Here is a 17354-nt window from a genome sequence, read left to right as displayed (position 1 = left end):
ATCAGTATAACCTCTTAGTGAAGTATCCTTGCCACCAAAACACAATACAAAATCAGAAGTGCCCTTAAGATACCTTAAGATCCACTTAACTGCATCCCAATGCTGTTTACTCGGATTGCTCATAAATCTGCTAACAACCCATAATGTCCCCTTCTCTGCACTAGGCCTTTCCAGCGACTTGTTGCTCAATCTTTCCATCTCGAAAGGCTAATGGCATTAATCTAGACGGTGCCAACCAATCACAGGAATTTATTTGGTTTCGTTCGAGAAAATATTAAAGTTGGGGAGCTTTTCTATATTTAAGTCACTTTATTTTATAAAGTGGATTTACAAAGTTACTTTGACTTAAAGTCATTTTATAGCAAAAGTAACTTAAGTGACTAAAAGACGAAAAAGAGTTTTGATCCCAAATTACCTAGTTGTTTGTGCTCTCCCTCATATCGAGGTTATAAAAGCAATAGGCCTTCTTGGGATTTGCACCATGAGAAAAATCAATATATTGAATAGATGAAGATGGTTGCTTAAATGTAACTGGTTTTTCTTAAGGACGATACCCCTTAGGAAAAATTGAGAGGTTGGACATAGCTCCAACACCTCACTTTACTATATTCAGGTCTAAAACTGGAGGTAGCACACTGGAGTCAACAGGAATCACTCTTAAGGTTGCGACAGATAGCGAAAGGAGTTACTGCGAACAAGCAAAAGGTTCTTTGAGCATGAATTTAAGTGGTATCAAACACGGACGGTAAGCAAGTTTGGCTGGCAACTTCGATACGTCAAACTTGGAGGAAAGTTTGGACGTAGTCCCAACTAAATATGCGAGATTATCAAGAGTATTGTGTTTTTGTTGGGATTGACAGAGTAGAGGAACATGGGTTCACTTCTAAGCTCCGACTAAACAACAAAGGCACCCCGCGTTGAGGTTGGTGAATACAAACTCATAGCACTTGCCCAATGACAGAGAACTCCATATTGTTTCCAGCATTGAGGCGATTGTAGAGTAACAGGATATACGAGTAGTATGAACTGAGCAGAGATAGTGTACGGACTACTGGAACCCAAGGCAGAGTAGCATCTTGAGAACTACAAGACAGACGTCGAGCTTGAATAGATAGGAGCGGGCGTTGATAGACCACTCAACTGTGGCACACTCCTATCACTGTAATCATGGTCTGCGAACACCACTTCCAAGTCTCTTCTATTACATTATTTCTTGCCATAGTAACAAGAGTCACGACGAGTCAACCGGGTCGGCGACTCGAGTTATCCTTGCCACGTCAAAATGACCCGTGACCCTGACCCGCCAAGTCATCAAATATTTTATATTTCTCTAAGGTATTTCTATTAATATATCCTGACTCGCCGAGTCACTACCGAGTCATGATCGAGTTCGAGCTGGGTCACGAGTTGAATTGCCCTTGTCGAGTCAGAGTCGAGTCCGAGTTTAGTTACTTTGCTTCTTGCATGTTAGGACGTCATCTGAAGTGAGTTAGGAGTTAATTCATTTGAACTTGCTATTGAAGAAACAATCCATTTCCACTTTGTTAAGTCTTCTTTTCAGTTGGAATTGTTTGTTAGCAATTGTAATAGAAATTAAATATCAATGCAAAATAATGTTTTTTTTGGGTCACCACTGGTATAAAAATCTTGTTGGGAAACAATGAATTAATTTGTAGAGCAGTCACACAACAATTTTGATAGAAGACCCAATAGGGACATTTCAGTGGTATCAGAGCCACAAGACTTGCCAACCTCATGGATTACCGTTGGAATTTTCGATTGGATAAAACAGAGAAATGTCTAACTAAGCATGAATAGCGAGCCCTATAATTTTAGACACATCTGACCTAAACAGACAAGATCTTCAAACCAGATTGATATTGAGGATAGTTATACAATTAATGAGGAGCTAACCCTTGAGCCGAACATATAGGTTGAACAGGCTGAACAGGTACAAGTCACTCAAATAGCCCGAGAGGCTGATGATCTAAAACGAGAAGTGAGAGAAACCTTGCACTCTAATAGAGATGGACAAAATAATATCGCTAACACACTTTAGGAGCTTACAGGTACCATGCAGCAGCTAGCCCCAATACCCAAGGGAGCACCAAGTCATCACAATGGAGGTGGTAGTGTGGCAAGATCACCCTGGGCTACTAGGGCCCCTACACAAAACACTTACAGACCCTTAATGCCCATTTTTGCTGAGAATAATGCCGAGGAAGCGATAGCCCAACTTGTAACAATAGGCTTACTTCCGGATAATGTTATGGCTATGTATGATGAGTGGGATTTGTTCCCTGATCTGGTTAAGTAGAATTTTACCTTTATTCAATACATGAATCAAAAAAAGGAGTCAAAGATGACACAATAGGACAGAAGGCCTAGGGCACAAAATGGGGACTTGAGGCATGCCATGAACAAGTTATCCCTCCCCATTTTTTATGGCAATAGTAAGATGTCTGCTAGAGCTTGGATTCACAAGTTAGACACTTACTTGACACTTAACCCATGTCGGAAACAAAAGCCATTAAATTTGCCACAATGCATTTAGAGGGAGCAGCATATGATTGGTAGCATCATGGGCTAGTCACCCAGGATCATGATCTCATTGCATCTTACGAGACTTTTAGCTCTAAGCCAATTACTCGTTTACAGAGGAAGAACATTGAGGTCTACTATAAGGATTTGGCGCAATTGCAAGAGGGTGGATATTAAGATGACTTCATTGATGAGTTTCAACGGATCTCTGTTATGGTTCTGGATATGATAGAAAGCGTAAGGTTATGTTGTTCACAGAGGGTTTACAGGACAGATTTAGGGTTTTGGTCAAGGTCCTTAAACCAAAGACCTTGGATGATGCTATTAAGATCGCACATGATCTAGACTCTCCTTCTTCTATACTAAAACCTCCTAAGAAACCTTATAAGGGGTCCACTTCAATCCAAAGACCAAGAATCAGAATAAGACTTTCCCCCCAAGGTTGGACTTTGAGACACGGAATGAGTTGAGGAGGAAAAAGCTATGCTTCACTTGTAGGGAGCCATGGATACCGGATCACAAGTGCCTTGGCAAGGGTAAGATACATATTGTTGAGGTACTTCCAGAAGAGCAAGATGAGTAGCAGGGAGGCAGTGATGTCGATGGCAGCGATGAAGAAGGAAGTGAGGAGTAGCCTCTTAAATGGAGGAAGAAGAAAATCACTCCTAGACAATCCCTTATTATAGCTTCCCTTTCTAGCAATCTCACTGGTCACTCCTTTCGTTTGAACAACATAGTTAGAGGGCAGTGTATTGTGTGCCTCTTGGATATAGGTGCACCACATAATTTCATTAACACACACTGTGTATCGAAGAGAAGGTTACAGGTTGATGATATACCAGAGTTCAAAGTTAAGGTAGTAGGAGGTGATAGATTAAGGTGCACAGGGAAAGTGCCAGGGCTTTCAATTCACTTTGATGACTACCATCTACAAGCAGATTTTTATGTTGTTGATTTGGATGGGTTAGACACCATGTTGGGAAGGCAGGGCTTACAGACTATCGGCAGGTATACAGTTGATCATGGTAAGAAGCAATTGGAATTCTTACAGGAAGGTCAGCAAGTGATTCTCAAGGCCATGCCAAAGGGTGAACCCAGAGTGATTTCCGCTCACAGGATGGAAGCTATTATGAGGCATGATGACATTGAGTGAGCGGCACATTGTTTCATCTCCTATAAGGCTACATTAAGCTTAGGACAGCAGTTTCACTGTGACATTCAGCCTGTGCTTAATAAGCACAAGAGAGTTTTTGAGGACATACCCTCCGGTATCCCCCAGATAGAGGGCTTAAGCATATCATTGAGTTAGAGGAGGGCGCCAAGCCCGTCATTACTACCCCTTATCGTCACCCTAGGCATTATAAAGAGGAAATAGAAAGGACAATTAAGGAACTCTTAGAGATGGGACACATCAGACCCCGTTCCAGCCCTTTTGCCTCTTCGGTAGTTTTGGTGAAGAAGGATGGTACTCTTCGCATGTGTATAGATTACTATGCTCTCAACAAGAGGACCATTAAGAATAGGTACCCTATTCCTCGCATTGATGAGTTATTAGATGAGCTACATGGGGCAATCTATTTCTCGAAGATAGATCTTCGATCCGGATACCATCAAATACGTGTTTGTGAGGACGCGCATAAGACAGCTTTTAGATGTCACTATAGACACTATGAGTTTTTGGTAATGCCATTCAGGCTCACTAATGCGCCTACCACATTTCAGTCATGCATGAACCATATTTTTAAAAAGCAGTTGCGCAAGAGCGTGTTGGTATTCTTTGATGATATATTGGTTTTTAGCAGGACTTGGGAGGAGCATTTGCAGCACTTAGATGAGGTACTTAGCACTATGAGGGAGCATTCATTGTTTGCGAAGGAATTAAAGTGTGAGTTCGGATTGACTGAGCTTCTTTAGCTTGGACACGTGATTGGTGCAAAAGGGGTTAAGGTACAACAGGAAAATATACAAGCAATCCTAGATTGGCCGCCTCCAAGGAATGAATCAGATTTGAGAGGCTCTTTCTTGGTCTTTGTTCTTATTACTAGAGATTCACTAGAGGCTTCTCTTAGACAGTAGCATTCAAGTGGACGAATGATGCAGAGGTAGTCTTTGATAGCCTCACGAAGGTGATGAGCACATGTCTGGTTTTGGCACTTCCCAACTTCTCTTGCCCTTTTTCTTTAAAGTGCAATGCTTCAGGAAACGGAATTGGCGCAATTCTAATAAAAGGCAGGCTACCAATAGCTTATGAGAGCAGGAAACTCAAGGACAGTAAGATGTACTACACCTATGACAAGGAGATGCTAGCCATTTTGCACATCTTAACCATGTTTACACAGTACTTGGTGGGTGGCAAATTCATGGTTAAGACAAACCACAACTGCTTGCAATATTTCTTAGAACAAAAGGATCTAAATGAAAGACAACAAAAGTGGGTCAGGAAGATTCAGGCCTATGATTTTGACATCGAGTATGCCAAGGGTAAGAACAATATAGTTTCTGATGCACTTTCCAGGAGACCTCCAGTAGTAGAGTGTTGTGCCATTTCAAGAATATCAGTAGATTGGAAGCCCCAATTATTGGTTGAGTATTCTAAGAATACTCAAGCTTGTTAGATCATGGATGGGCAACTCCAAGATAACAAGTACAAGGTAATCAATGATATGATTTTTTATAAGGATAGGATCTACCTCGTGCTCGAGTCTAAGCTCAGGGTAAAAATTATGAATACCCTTCATGACGCACCATCAACCGGATACCCAGGTTTTTTCAAAACTTACAGATAGGTTAGAGAAAGGTTTTCATGGAAGGGCCTCAAGGACGATGTCCTTCATCATGTCAGCGAGTCCAAGACTAGCCAGTAGAACAAGTCGAGGAACGAGTTTCCGGTTGGATTATTACAACCTCTTCCTATTCCAGCACAGAAATGGGAGGGTATCTCTATGGACTTTGTTACAAGGTTGGCAAGGGTTCAGGGCAGAGATTCCATTTTTGTGGTTGTGGACAAATTGACTAAATTTTCTCATTTCTATGCTATAGCCGCAGACTGGTCGGCCTCTTAGGTAGTCGAGTTGTTTTTCCAAGAGGTTTTTCGTCTACATGGCCTACCTTGAACTATTTTGAGCGATAGGGATAACAAATTTCTCGGCACCTTTTGGCGGGAATTATTCAAATTGGTAGGTAGTGAGTTAAAACCCAGCACGAGTTACCACCCTTGGACAGATGGGCAAACTGACATAGTAAATAAATGGGTGGAAGGTTGTCTCTAGAACTATGTAGTGGGGCAACAAAGAGCCTGAGTTAAATGGTTGTATTTACTTGAGTACTGCTACAACTCCTCCTATCACATGTCCATTCAGATGACACCTTGAGCTCTCTATGGCAACGAGCCACTATCATTCATAGATTTGGCCTTACAGGACAGCACAGCACCCCTAGCTAGAGACTAGATACAAGAACAACAAGACATTCGTAGAGCTCTTAGGGAGAACATCCTACAAACTCAGAATCAATAGAAGATGTACGCTGATCGCCACCAGACAAAGCGGAGTTTTGAGTTAGGATACATGGTTTATCTTCACCTCCAACCTTATAGGCAGAGCTCCTTGAAGAAGAGTCGATCCAAAAAGCTTCAGCGTAGATTTTATGTTCCCTATCGCATTACCAAGAGGGTTGGTGAGGTTGCTTATGAGTTGGAATTGCCAAGTGATAGTAGGATCAATAATGTTTTTCACGTGTCGTGCCTCAAGAAGACGATAGGTCAGCATATAGTGCCTTCAATTGGATTGCCCCCGCTTGATGTGGAAAGAAAATTGATTTGGCTCCAACCGAGGTGATAGAGATCAAAGAGAGGAAGTTGTGTAACAGATCCATCAAGGAGTATTTAGTTCACTAGAAGGATTTGCCATATTAGGATGCCACTTGGGAGGGTGAAACTATCCTCAGCATCTGGCACTGAGATTGCTTGAGGGCAAGCAATCCCAGGAAAGGAGGACAGTAATGTCCCCTTCTCTGCGCTAGGCCTTTCCAGTTCCTTGTTGGTCTATCTTTCCATCCGAATAGGCTAACAAAATTAATCTAGAGGATGCCAAATAGTCACAGGAATTTATTTGGTTTCATTCAAGGAAATATTAAAGTTGGGGAGCTTTTCTATTGTTAAGTCACTTTATTTTATAAAGTTACTTTCTAATGGTACTTTATGACTTAGTCATTTTATAACAAAAGTAACTTAAGTGACTAAAAGACGAAAAAGTGTTTTGATCTCACATTGCCTAGTTGTTTGTGCTCTCCTTCATATCAAGGTTATACAAACCATAGTTGGAAAACTCGCCAAGCCCCCCAAAAGTTTAATCAGGAAAAACTCGGTGATTTTTTTAAAAAACTTGGGAAAAACTCGAGAACCTAAAAAACCGCTAAAATTTAATTAAAAATACATTTATTTTGCAAAATTTAATGAGAAGATGCATCTAATAAGTTAATTAAAAACAACACAAAAAAAACAAACAGAGTTTAGATGTATATAAATGCATAGTGCGTACAAAATTGCATTCTCATTCGGAATGCTCATGGTAGGAAGCAAAATAGTAAATAGTTTCAATCTGTCAAACTAGAAGTAAATACTAAAAGTCTAAATACATCAATACAATGTCAATGACAATCACATCTTCCTCTTTCCACTTGCACTAGTAGGAAAACGAGGGGGTCTAGTCCTAGAAGAAGTGCCCCACACTGGGATACGGCGTGAGCTACGTGACTGTGAACTCTGTGGCCGTGCCCCCTCGCTCGACGTCCCTACTGACTGGCTCGGCGTCCTAGAAGAGGATGCATCTCCTCCTAATGGTAATGCCTGATCCTCACCTGAATCATCATCGTCCTCGTCCTCGTCCTCAATGTCATCCATAGTGAACTGAAAATCAGTGTCAACCTCCCTCTCCATGGCCTGCCTCTCCAAATCAGCGATCTCATCTGGTGTAAACAATGGACCTGGCTCCAATGTTGTCCAATCAGAATAAAGATCTATCTCATCTAGATCAAGTGGACCAGGTAGTTCTAAGAGTTGTGCCTTTTTTATGCGCAACTTAAGATTATAGTGCACATAAACAAGGTCATTAAGCCGTTTTTGAGTCATTTTGTTTCTTTTCTTTGTGTGGATGGACTCAAATAAGCTCCAATTGCGCTCACAATGCGATGAGCTACAAGGTTGGGATAGGACTCTAAGAGCAAATTTCCTTAAATTGGGGGTATTGCCACCCCAACTTGCCCACCAAGCATCTACAAAACAAAATAAAAAAAGTTATAAAGCAATAAAAATAATAATCAAAAGCACAACTTATTAATTAGCAAAAGTTTTAAAGTATGACGCTTTACCTAGTGCTTGAGTAGATCTTGCTCTCTTTGCTAGCATAGAAGAGAACAAAAGACCCCTCGATTCCACATAGATTTTTTGTTCAGTCACAATAAGGTCTCTCTCCTCTTCACTTGATATCCTTCTCTCAATGCATTTAGAGAGACCTTCCATGACCTCTCCATTAGAATCTGAGTAGGAATCATCAGCCCTAAAACAAATAGAAAATGATATCAAGTCTTACTACACAACCTTAAAAAGTAAAGTAAAATAAACTCTTAGTAAAATCCCAACTTCAAGGACAATCAATTATCATAGTACCTGAATTTGGAATTGAGGAAGTAGCCTCCTGCATGAATAGGTTGGTGGAGCACATTGTTCCACCTCCTATCAATTATTTCTCAAATGGGGTCAAATCTGAGACTGTCCCCATCATAGTAACTTCTAACAGCCTCTTTCGCCCTATCCATGGCCTCATAAAGATCTCCCATTAGAGATTGCTGCCCATCTCATATGCGCAAGACTAGAACCAGGGGCAGAGACATCTACATTTGAAATTTGAAAAATACAAATTAGTTAATAACATAGTAAGTTATGAATTGATAATGAAACTTGAATAAACTAAAACTATAATGTTTTGATTTTTGAAGTTACCTCCACAATCTCCTTAGCCTTTGCAAGAAAGCTATCATCAAAGACTATCCGTGCCACAGCCTCTCAATCAGGCTTCTTTGAGTAAGGTGAAGCAACCCAATCAGCACACACAAACATTTGCTTCAAAGCCAATATGTGGTCAAGAATACTTTGCAATGTCAAGAAGACCGTTGCAAACCTTGTCATAGCAGGTCTCATCAAATCTTTTCCTTAAGTGACTTTTCTCATCAAACTGAAAACCCATGGGTGATTATAGATATATTTCGTGACTCCCCTAGCATCTTCCACAACTAGACTCACCCAATCAAGTTTTCCTATGTCCTCCAAATGAAGGTCAAGGACATGTGCTGCACAAGGTGACCAAAAAAGTGTGGGATGCCTCTCTTGGAGGATTCTACCTAAAAGATTAGCAAAAAATCAATAATCAGTAACAAACTTTCCATATTTAGTATTTACAAATTACATCAAATCTAAATTGAATAATACCATAGCATTAAATTCATGATTCATATTGATTCGAATATAAAAAATTAAATTTACCTGCTGCCACATATGCTGCTACATTATCCATGATTATTTGCACCACATTCTCTATTCCCGCCTCCATGACAACATTCTCCAACATTAAAGCCAATGTGGCTGCATTTTTCACTTTGTTGGAGGCATCGACAAATTTCCAAAACACCACATCATCTTTGCAAGCAACCAAGAAATTAATAATGGTTCTACTTCTTCCATCTGTCCACCCATCAGATAAAATAGTGCAGCCATAGTTCTTCCACTCTTTCTTTTGGTCTTCTATCAATAATGTTGCCCTACCAACCGCTTTGTCAAGCAACCTACAAAATTTAGGTGTAATATTAAATAAAGTGTAAGTGCTAGTAAAAAATAGGAAATAAGTTATAACAATTAAGATTTAAAATATAACAATGAACTAAAGTGAATCACAATTATTTACAATTACTAAAATTTAAATAGTAAAATACTAACCTTCCACTCATATCCTTGCGATTAGGCGACTTGTACCTTTTGCCTGATATTGTCATTGCATTCACCATATTGACCCACTAGGGACTATCAGCGGCATTCATTGAGATATTGTTGAAAAACTAAAAATCAGATGCTGCAATATCAGTTTTCTCATGCAGCTCCTTAAACCATGCAGTGCCGTCTAATGATGGTTGTGCTCCAAGTGTGTTCCTGGGCACAAAATAACCCCCTATCCCTAATGGGGATCCCGATGGTGATGAAGAAGTAGGAGATGTAGAAGAAGTGGAACCAGTAAAAGAGAAATTTTGTTTGCGAATCTGTGGGCCACGAAGAGATCCTGGTATGTTCTCAAGTGCTTCTTCTTCCTCTTGCATATCAAAAGGAGCTCTTTCAGATTCAGCTATGGCTGCCCTCATAGCTAATTTTGCCCTCTCCCTATTCAATTTTTTCTCTTCAGTAGCTGCAAGTAGGGCATTGATGAATCTTTTTTCTTCATCAGTTACCTTGAGACAAGGATTCGAATCATGTTTCTTTATGCCTGCAAGGTGGTATTTGAGGCGATTTATGCCTCAAGAAATAATTCTCTCACATGGAATACATATCACTTTCCCAACATCATTTGGAGCTTCATAGGCATACCACATGTCTTATCTCTTGCATTTTTAGGCCGAGTGCCTATATATCCAAATAGGCATGGTGTTTGTGGCCACTCTTCTTGTGGATTTGTCATGTTTTCTTAATGCTAGATTGCTGCCCTACACATAAATTTATAGAAAAATGAATAAACAAAGTTAGAACTTAGAGTTAGAACTTAGAAGCTAGAAGTTTAGAACAACTAGGGTTTCAACTTTCAAATGATTTGAAATCATTTACAAACAACAACAAAAACAATATAAACTTTGCTTAAAAGTTAAAACTATAAAAAGTTTCCAAACAATGATAAGATGAACATAGCTGGAAAGAAATTTCTCTTCTAAATCCAGTTAACATCCTCCAAAATCCACTCCAATCTGCCTTGAATCACTTGCAATCAGCTAAAACCTTCTTTGCTCCACACAAATGAAAGAAACAGTGCATTTTGACCTATTTAGGCGTCACTGGCCGCGGGTTCTCAGAACCGCGAATTTTTAAATACTAATCGCCGAGTTTTTGGACACCCACCGAGTTTTTGGACAGGCAAGTTTTTGGCCCATTTACTCACCGTCCCAAAATACTCGGCAAGTGTTTAAAACTCGCCGAGTAACCGGCAAGTCTTCCATTTTATGATACAAATAATAGGCCTTCTTGGGATTGGCACCATGAGAAATATCAATATATTGAATAGATGAAAATGGTTGCTTAAGAAGAAGGGAGAGGTTGGACATTGCCCCAGCACCTCACTTTACTGTATTCAAGTTTGAAACTGGAGGTAACACACTGGAGTCAACAAGAATCACTCTTAAGGTTGCGACAAATAAGGAAAGGAGTTACTGTAAACAAGCAAAGGGTTCTTTGGGCATGAATTTCAGTAGTATCAAACACGGGTAGTAAGAAAGTTTGATCTGCAACTTCAAGACGTCAAACTTGGAGGGTAGTTTGGATGTAGCCCCAACTAAACAGAGGTAAACATATGTGGGATTATCAGGAGTATTGCGTTCATGTTGGGATTGACAGAGTAGAGGAACATGGGTTCACTTCTAAACTCCAACTAAACAACAGTGGCACCCCGCGTTGAGGTTGGTGAATACAAACTCATGGCACTTGCCCAGCGGCAGCGAACTCCATATTGTTTCCAACATTGAGGCATCTATAGAGTAGCAAGATGCACGAGTAGTATGAATTGGGCGTAGATAGTGTGCGGACAACTGGAACCCAAGGCGGAGTAGCATCTTGAGAACCACAGGACAGACGTTAAGCTTGAAAAGATAGGAGTGGGTGTGGACAGACCACTCAATAGTGGCAGACTCCTATCACTGTAATCATGGTCTGCGAACACAACCTCTAGGTCTCTTCTATCACATTACTTCTTGCATGTTAGGACATCACCTGAAGGAATTTAGGAGTTAATTTATTTGAACTTGCTACTAAAGAAACAATCCATTTCCAATCTATTACGTCTTTTTTTCAGTTGGAATTTTCTATTAGCAGTTGTTATAGAAATTAAATATCAATGCAAAATAATGTTCTTGAGTCGCCACTGGTATAAAAATCTTGTTGGGAGACGATGAATTAATTTGTAAAGCATTCACACAACAGTTTTGATAGCAAAGCCAATAGGGACATTTCACAACCCCCACTACTTGGGCGATATCCGAATGTGTACAAACCATCGCATACAAAATACCCACTACTGAAGAATATGGGATGTTCTTCTTGTGTCTTGGGACGCATGGCTAAAGATACTTGGAAATTATCAGCAAGAGGAGTGTTGACAAGTTTGGCATCCACCATGCCAAATCTTTCTAATATCTTGAGAACATAGTGTTCTTGAGAAAGCTTTATTTCCCTCCTGTATCTATCACAGATAATGTTCATGCCAAGTATTTGTCTCCCTGCCCCTAAGTCCTTCATAGCAAACCTTTGTGACTACTTTTCTTTCAATTCTGAAATCAGTTTCATAGATGAACCTGTAACAAGCATGTCATCAACATTGAGCAATAAAAGAACAAAGGAACCATCAGCTAACTTCTTATAGTACACACATGGATCAAATTCACACCAAGTAAAGTTATTTTCAGTCATGAATCGATCAAACTTGAGGTACCACTACCTCGAAGCTTGCTTGAGACCATACAAACTCTTCCTCAATCTGCAATATAAGTTTTCTTGCATCGTGTAGATTTCTTCATTCAAGACACCATGGAGGAATGTTGCTTTGACATCCAATTGTTCAAGTTCAAGAGCATGAACTACAACTAAACCAAGACTAGCTCGGATTGTAGTCATCTTGACCACGAGTGAGAAGATTTCATTGAAATCTATGCCCTTTTGCTGATCGAAACCTTTAACAACCAGCCTAACTTTGTAACGCTTCTGACTTTTGCCTTCATCTTTCAACTGATAAATCCATCAATTTTTCAGTGTCTTCCCATTTGGTGGCGAAGGAACCAAATCCCAAGTTTTATTTTGCAATAGAGAATCCATCTCTTCCTGCATCGCTGCCTCCCATTTGTGAGAATTTGATGCTTTGCAAGCTTCTTTAAAGCTTGTTGGTTCAACTTGGTCTGAAAGCAATAGTTATGGCTCTGCTTCTTCGGAATATAAGAGTTCATAATCGAAGAATTTGGCAGCAAGCATTCTTTGTCTGGTAGATTTTTTCAATCCCTAAGCTTCTTCCACCTTTTCGATATCCATGTTTCCACTGTTATCAACGTGTCCCCTATTGGTATTTGACTAAGAATTAATTTGTTGTAATTCAAGAGTATTGCATTTAGATGAAATATAATGCTTCTTCTAAACATGAGAATCACTATCACACTGATGAGAATCATGTTACCCAAGTGGATATTGATGAATTGATGCCATAAAATTGTTTTGTCTTTGTGCAGTTGTCATTCCAATGTTGTCAGTACGGGCATGGACAAGGGAGACAAATTGACCCTATGGTTCCAAATTATAATTGTCTTCTTTGTCAGCATGGGCATGTCCATATTTACCACTGTGACAAAACTTTGTCTCAAGACCAGTGCCATGCTCCTGTTGTAAGTGGATCAAAGACCCAGGGAATTGAGAGGAAAGGTGCTTTTGCCGATGAGAGATTGTATTTGAAATCTCAATATCGAGAGTGTGAGGAGAGGAGACCAATTGTTGAACACCAGTTTTGACGCCATGGAAATTAACTTCCCTTTAAATGACCCCGTCTGCTATTGATGCATCCTACCGATCAATGTCAAGAATGCGTGGACCATAGATGAGTTGTTATCGGATGTTGGGATCACGCATGTCATTGTTTTGAACATCTCCTGCGTTGCATGTTTGACAGGTATTGTGCTTATTTTGAGTTAGAGAGAGTCGTCCTTCTGTATGAGTACCGTGCGTAGGAATTGGAAACAGAGGAGCCTGTGGGTGAGACTCCAAAAGCTCATGGTTGTTAGTGGTGTGGCCAAGCACGCAACTTGCTATGGGTGCCTCTCTTGATCACAGTGAGTATGATTTGAAGATTTATCAAGATGGAAGGGTCTTTCGACTTCCATGCCATCATTTTGAGCTATCTGGTTATGCTCGGTATGAGATTTTGTATCACCATATTGAACAAAGTATTGGGATCTCTATTTTGATTTATATTCCAATCTAAAATTGTATCATCATAACTCTGATGAACAGAACTATTATGCTGATTTCCAAACTCATCACTACGGTTCCACATACTTGTAGAAGAAGAGGATAGAGGGGCAGGAGCTAAAACTGAAGTGGGAGATAAGATATTTGAAGAAACAATATTCTGATTGCTACCAACATTAATGTTAATGTTATTATTGTCAAAAATAGAGAAAGGAACATATTTCTTCCTTATGAAGTGTTGGAAACGTTGTTTCACTGAAGACTGCATCAGTCTTCATCCTCTCCATAAACCACGAAGATTCATCCCTATTATTTTGGATCAAGCTTAGTTCTTTTCTACTTTGGAACCTGTACATAAGCTTCACAACCAAACACTCGGATGTGAGAATATGAGATTCTCTTTCCCAACCACTCTTCCTCTAGTATGCCAAAATCCAACCGAGAGGAGGGACTTCAGTTGATTAAGTAAACTGCTGTATGACATGCCTTTGCCCAAACCAGCATTAGAAAGCATACAGCAAGCGCTCACAAGAATTGTTCTATTCATACTCTATGCTGCTCCATTTTCTTACAGGGTGAATGGAACAATCTTGATTCTATGGATGTCATTATCCGCACAAAATGAATCAAACTCCAATGAGCAAAACTCTCTACCATTATCTGTTTGCAAGCATTTTATTTTGCGACCAATCTAATTCTCAACAAAAGCCTTAAAAACTTTGAACTTGCTGAATACATCAGATTTCTTATGCAACATGTAAACTCATACCTTTCTTGTGCAATCATCAAAGAAAGTGAGGAAGTAGTTTGCTCCTCAAATGGAGCTTACCTCGGTGGGTCCGAACACATCAGAATAAACCAATGCCAAGGGAGTGTCTTTCTTTTCATCTCTAGTACTCAAGAAGTTGACCCGCTTATGTTTTTCATAGAGACAATGATGACAAAATTGTAAGTCAATTGATTTCAGCCCCGGTAATTGCTCCCTTTTATGCATAATAGCAAGGCCCATTTGACTTATGTGACCAAGCCTTTGATGCCACAATTCTGAATTACTATCTTCAACTATCATGGCAGCCCCCACTTCACTAACATTTTCTACAATATATAACTCCCAATCGTGTCTCCTTTTGCAACTAACATGGATCCTTTTGTGACTTTCCATGAATCGGTTAAAGAAGTGAGAAAACGTTGTGCGTATAGCTGACTTCCAGAAATCAAATTTCTCTTTAGTTGTGGAACATGACACACATCTTTTAATATCCATTTAACACCTCCTTTCAAAGATAATATAATATCTCCTTTGCCTACTATTTCACATGCCTTATTATCACCTAAATATACTTCACCAAACTTACCTTCTTAATAATTTGAGAAGTAATCCGTGTTAAACTTTGTAGCTGTGAAGATCTTTATCTTTGTTCTTGTAAAATGGAAATATATTTGTCATGACCGTTATGGTCACCTTCAGCTGAAAGAGACATTTGTGAGAATATTTTCATTTAATATTATATAGAAAGACATATGGCGTTTGTCATGTGAAGAGGCATGTGTATGAAAATATCAAGTGTTGTACATTGTCTTTGAAAATTTGAATGGCCTTACATTTGGGATTTGAAGAGACCTTCGTGTGTAAGATGAAGAGTCAAATCCAATCTATTTATGTGATTGCTCAGAGTATTGTAATCAATGAAGTGAAAGCCTTGCACCAAATCTTTTACTAGCAATAAAAGAGATATTTCTGCTGGTATGGCTGGGTTTTCCCCTTCAAGTGGAAGAATTTTCCCAGGATAAATCTTTTGTGTCTTTTGTGCAGTTTATTTTCTTTTCTTATGTTGTTTCTCTTTAATTTATAATCTAAAAACTTAACATGGTATCAGAGCCAAGTAGGATAACAGCATTTAAGGAAATCTCTTTTCTCTAATTCATGTATTAACTCTAGTAGCATTGAGATAAATTTATTCTTGTGGTGTTCTCTCTTAATACCTGCAAGAAATATCATTCACCTGTAATAATATTCTTTGAGTTTTCTCAGAATTATTTTTGTAGATGAGCTGTGATTATTTTTTCTCTGTTTTCTAGAGCTGCATAGATGATATTGTTTCTTTTATCTCTTCTTATTGTTAAGAGTCATTTTTTCATGCATCTTCAATGAGTTGTGTCTTGCATAGGTGTCATGTGGCATTTCCTCTCTCTTCTATCTTCAAAGGTTCGAGTTGCTCGATGAGGAATAGATGTGCACCCAAATAAACTTCAGATATATTTGTGATTTCAGAAGTAAGATTCATTATGTGGACAATTATTATAGTGCAAAATATTTTGATCGTTGTGTTTATTGTCGAGCATTTTTGTTCCTTTCTTAGTGTTTGATTATATTGTGTCAACTTGATTTCACAACATTCACCATGATGTCTTGGCCTTCACTGTTGTCCATGCTGGTAGTTTCGTCAGTTATCATTTGCTTTGTCTTTGTCTTTGCTCAACTGTTGGACTGTTGTATATGGATAGCAGCAATAGACATCTTATCAGTATATCTCTGCAGTTTTTTTCTCTGTGTTCATCTTGGATTATTATCTGTGCTTATCGTATGCTACTGATTTATCTCACCGTTCCAGTTTTCTTCAATCTTCTAATAGTCGCTCTTATACTCGTCATGCTTATTCTACAGTTCTTGGTAACTTTTGGCTGTTGGTATTTCTGTAACAAAAAAGTCCCTCTTGTGTTTGACGTTTTGTTTTGAACTTGCATGGTGTTACAAAGTTTTCAACATCTTTGCTTATTCTTTTTGTATTCACAGCGAAGGGAGTCGAAATAGTGAGTATGCAGGCATTTAAATATATATATACATTGACTTATTTTGTGGACGATATACTGATCATTATATACTACAGAAATTATACTATTGCGTGGAGCAATTATTTTGGTTCTGTTGCTTTCATTTGCTGATATTCGACATAGTCTTGAAGAGACAACGATAGTCTTGAATAAATAAACTTAGTCTTCAAGAGGCTCTATTAAGCATTTTCTTTTTCTGAACGTCGTGTTGAACATTTAGTATAATTTTTGTTGAATATTTTTATTCATTTGTGTTGTTTCTAAATTAAATCAAAATATCATTTCATATGGTTCTTGGTCATTACTCATGTGTGCAAGAATGTGTTGGAGTTTTCTGTGCCTTACATTTTGTTGAGGATTTAATATGTTTGAGTCGTAAGGGCATCAGAACAGGAGTTAAATATCTTGAGGGCCCATTTATTTTAGTGACAACTCTAATATCAGAAGTTCTCATTATGTTTCAAATATTTGGATTCAATACCATAGTTCAGGGGGGATATTATATTTCAGTGTCAAATAATAAAGTAGGGGTGGTTAATCCAAGAAATATTTGTTCATTGTTGCAAGAGACTTTAGTAAGGTTAAGCATCGCTATTATTATTGAGGACAATATAATATTAGCTGATCATTGTAATGTTTGGTAAGAAAGATTTCTAATGTCTCGAACATTAATTCAACACTTCTCATGTTGGGCATATCAGTGGGTTGCTCATTCTTGGTCACAACTTTCGGT

The 17354-nt window shown here is 38.9% G+C and overlaps 3 protein-coding genes across 3 annotated transcripts in view; all 3 read right to left on the bottom strand.

The window, feature by feature from the left end:
* The window catches only part of LOC149576517 (uncharacterized), a 115644-nt gene that overhangs the window by 54292 nt on the left and 43998 nt on the right, over positions 1–17354 (bottom strand). The window lies entirely within an intron of this gene.
* LOC149576519 (uncharacterized) lies at positions 7036–8342 on the bottom strand. The gene is made up of 3 exons (XM_089817611.1): positions 8207–8342; positions 7909–8096; positions 7036–7812 (listed from the first exon to the last, which is right to left on the bottom strand). Exons 2-3 carry the CDS (start codon positions 8057–8059, stop codon positions 7199–7201), a joined length of 765 nt encoding a protein of 254 aa, XP_089673737.1. The 5' UTR covers positions 8060–8096; positions 8207–8342; the 3' UTR covers positions 7036–7198.
* On the bottom strand, positions 8614–9652 carry LOC149576518 (uncharacterized). The gene is made up of 3 exons (XM_089817618.1): positions 9530–9652; positions 9080–9378; positions 8614–8937 (listed from the first exon to the last, which is right to left on the bottom strand). Exons 1-3 carry the CDS (start codon positions 9595–9597, stop codon positions 8750–8752), a joined length of 555 nt encoding a protein of 184 aa, XP_089673744.1. The 5' UTR covers positions 9598–9652; the 3' UTR covers positions 8614–8749.

The sequence above is a fragment of the Cupressus sempervirens genome, chromosome 1 (genome assembly GCF_028749045.1).
Source record: "Cupressus sempervirens isolate cs-2001-9-10 chromosome 1, ASM2874904v1, whole genome shotgun sequence".
NCBI lineage: Eukaryota > Viridiplantae > Streptophyta > Pinopsida > Cupressales > Cupressaceae > Cupressus > Cupressus sempervirens.
The sequence above is the reverse complement of the archived record's forward strand: the minus strand, read 5'-3'. Positions and strand labels throughout refer to the sequence as shown.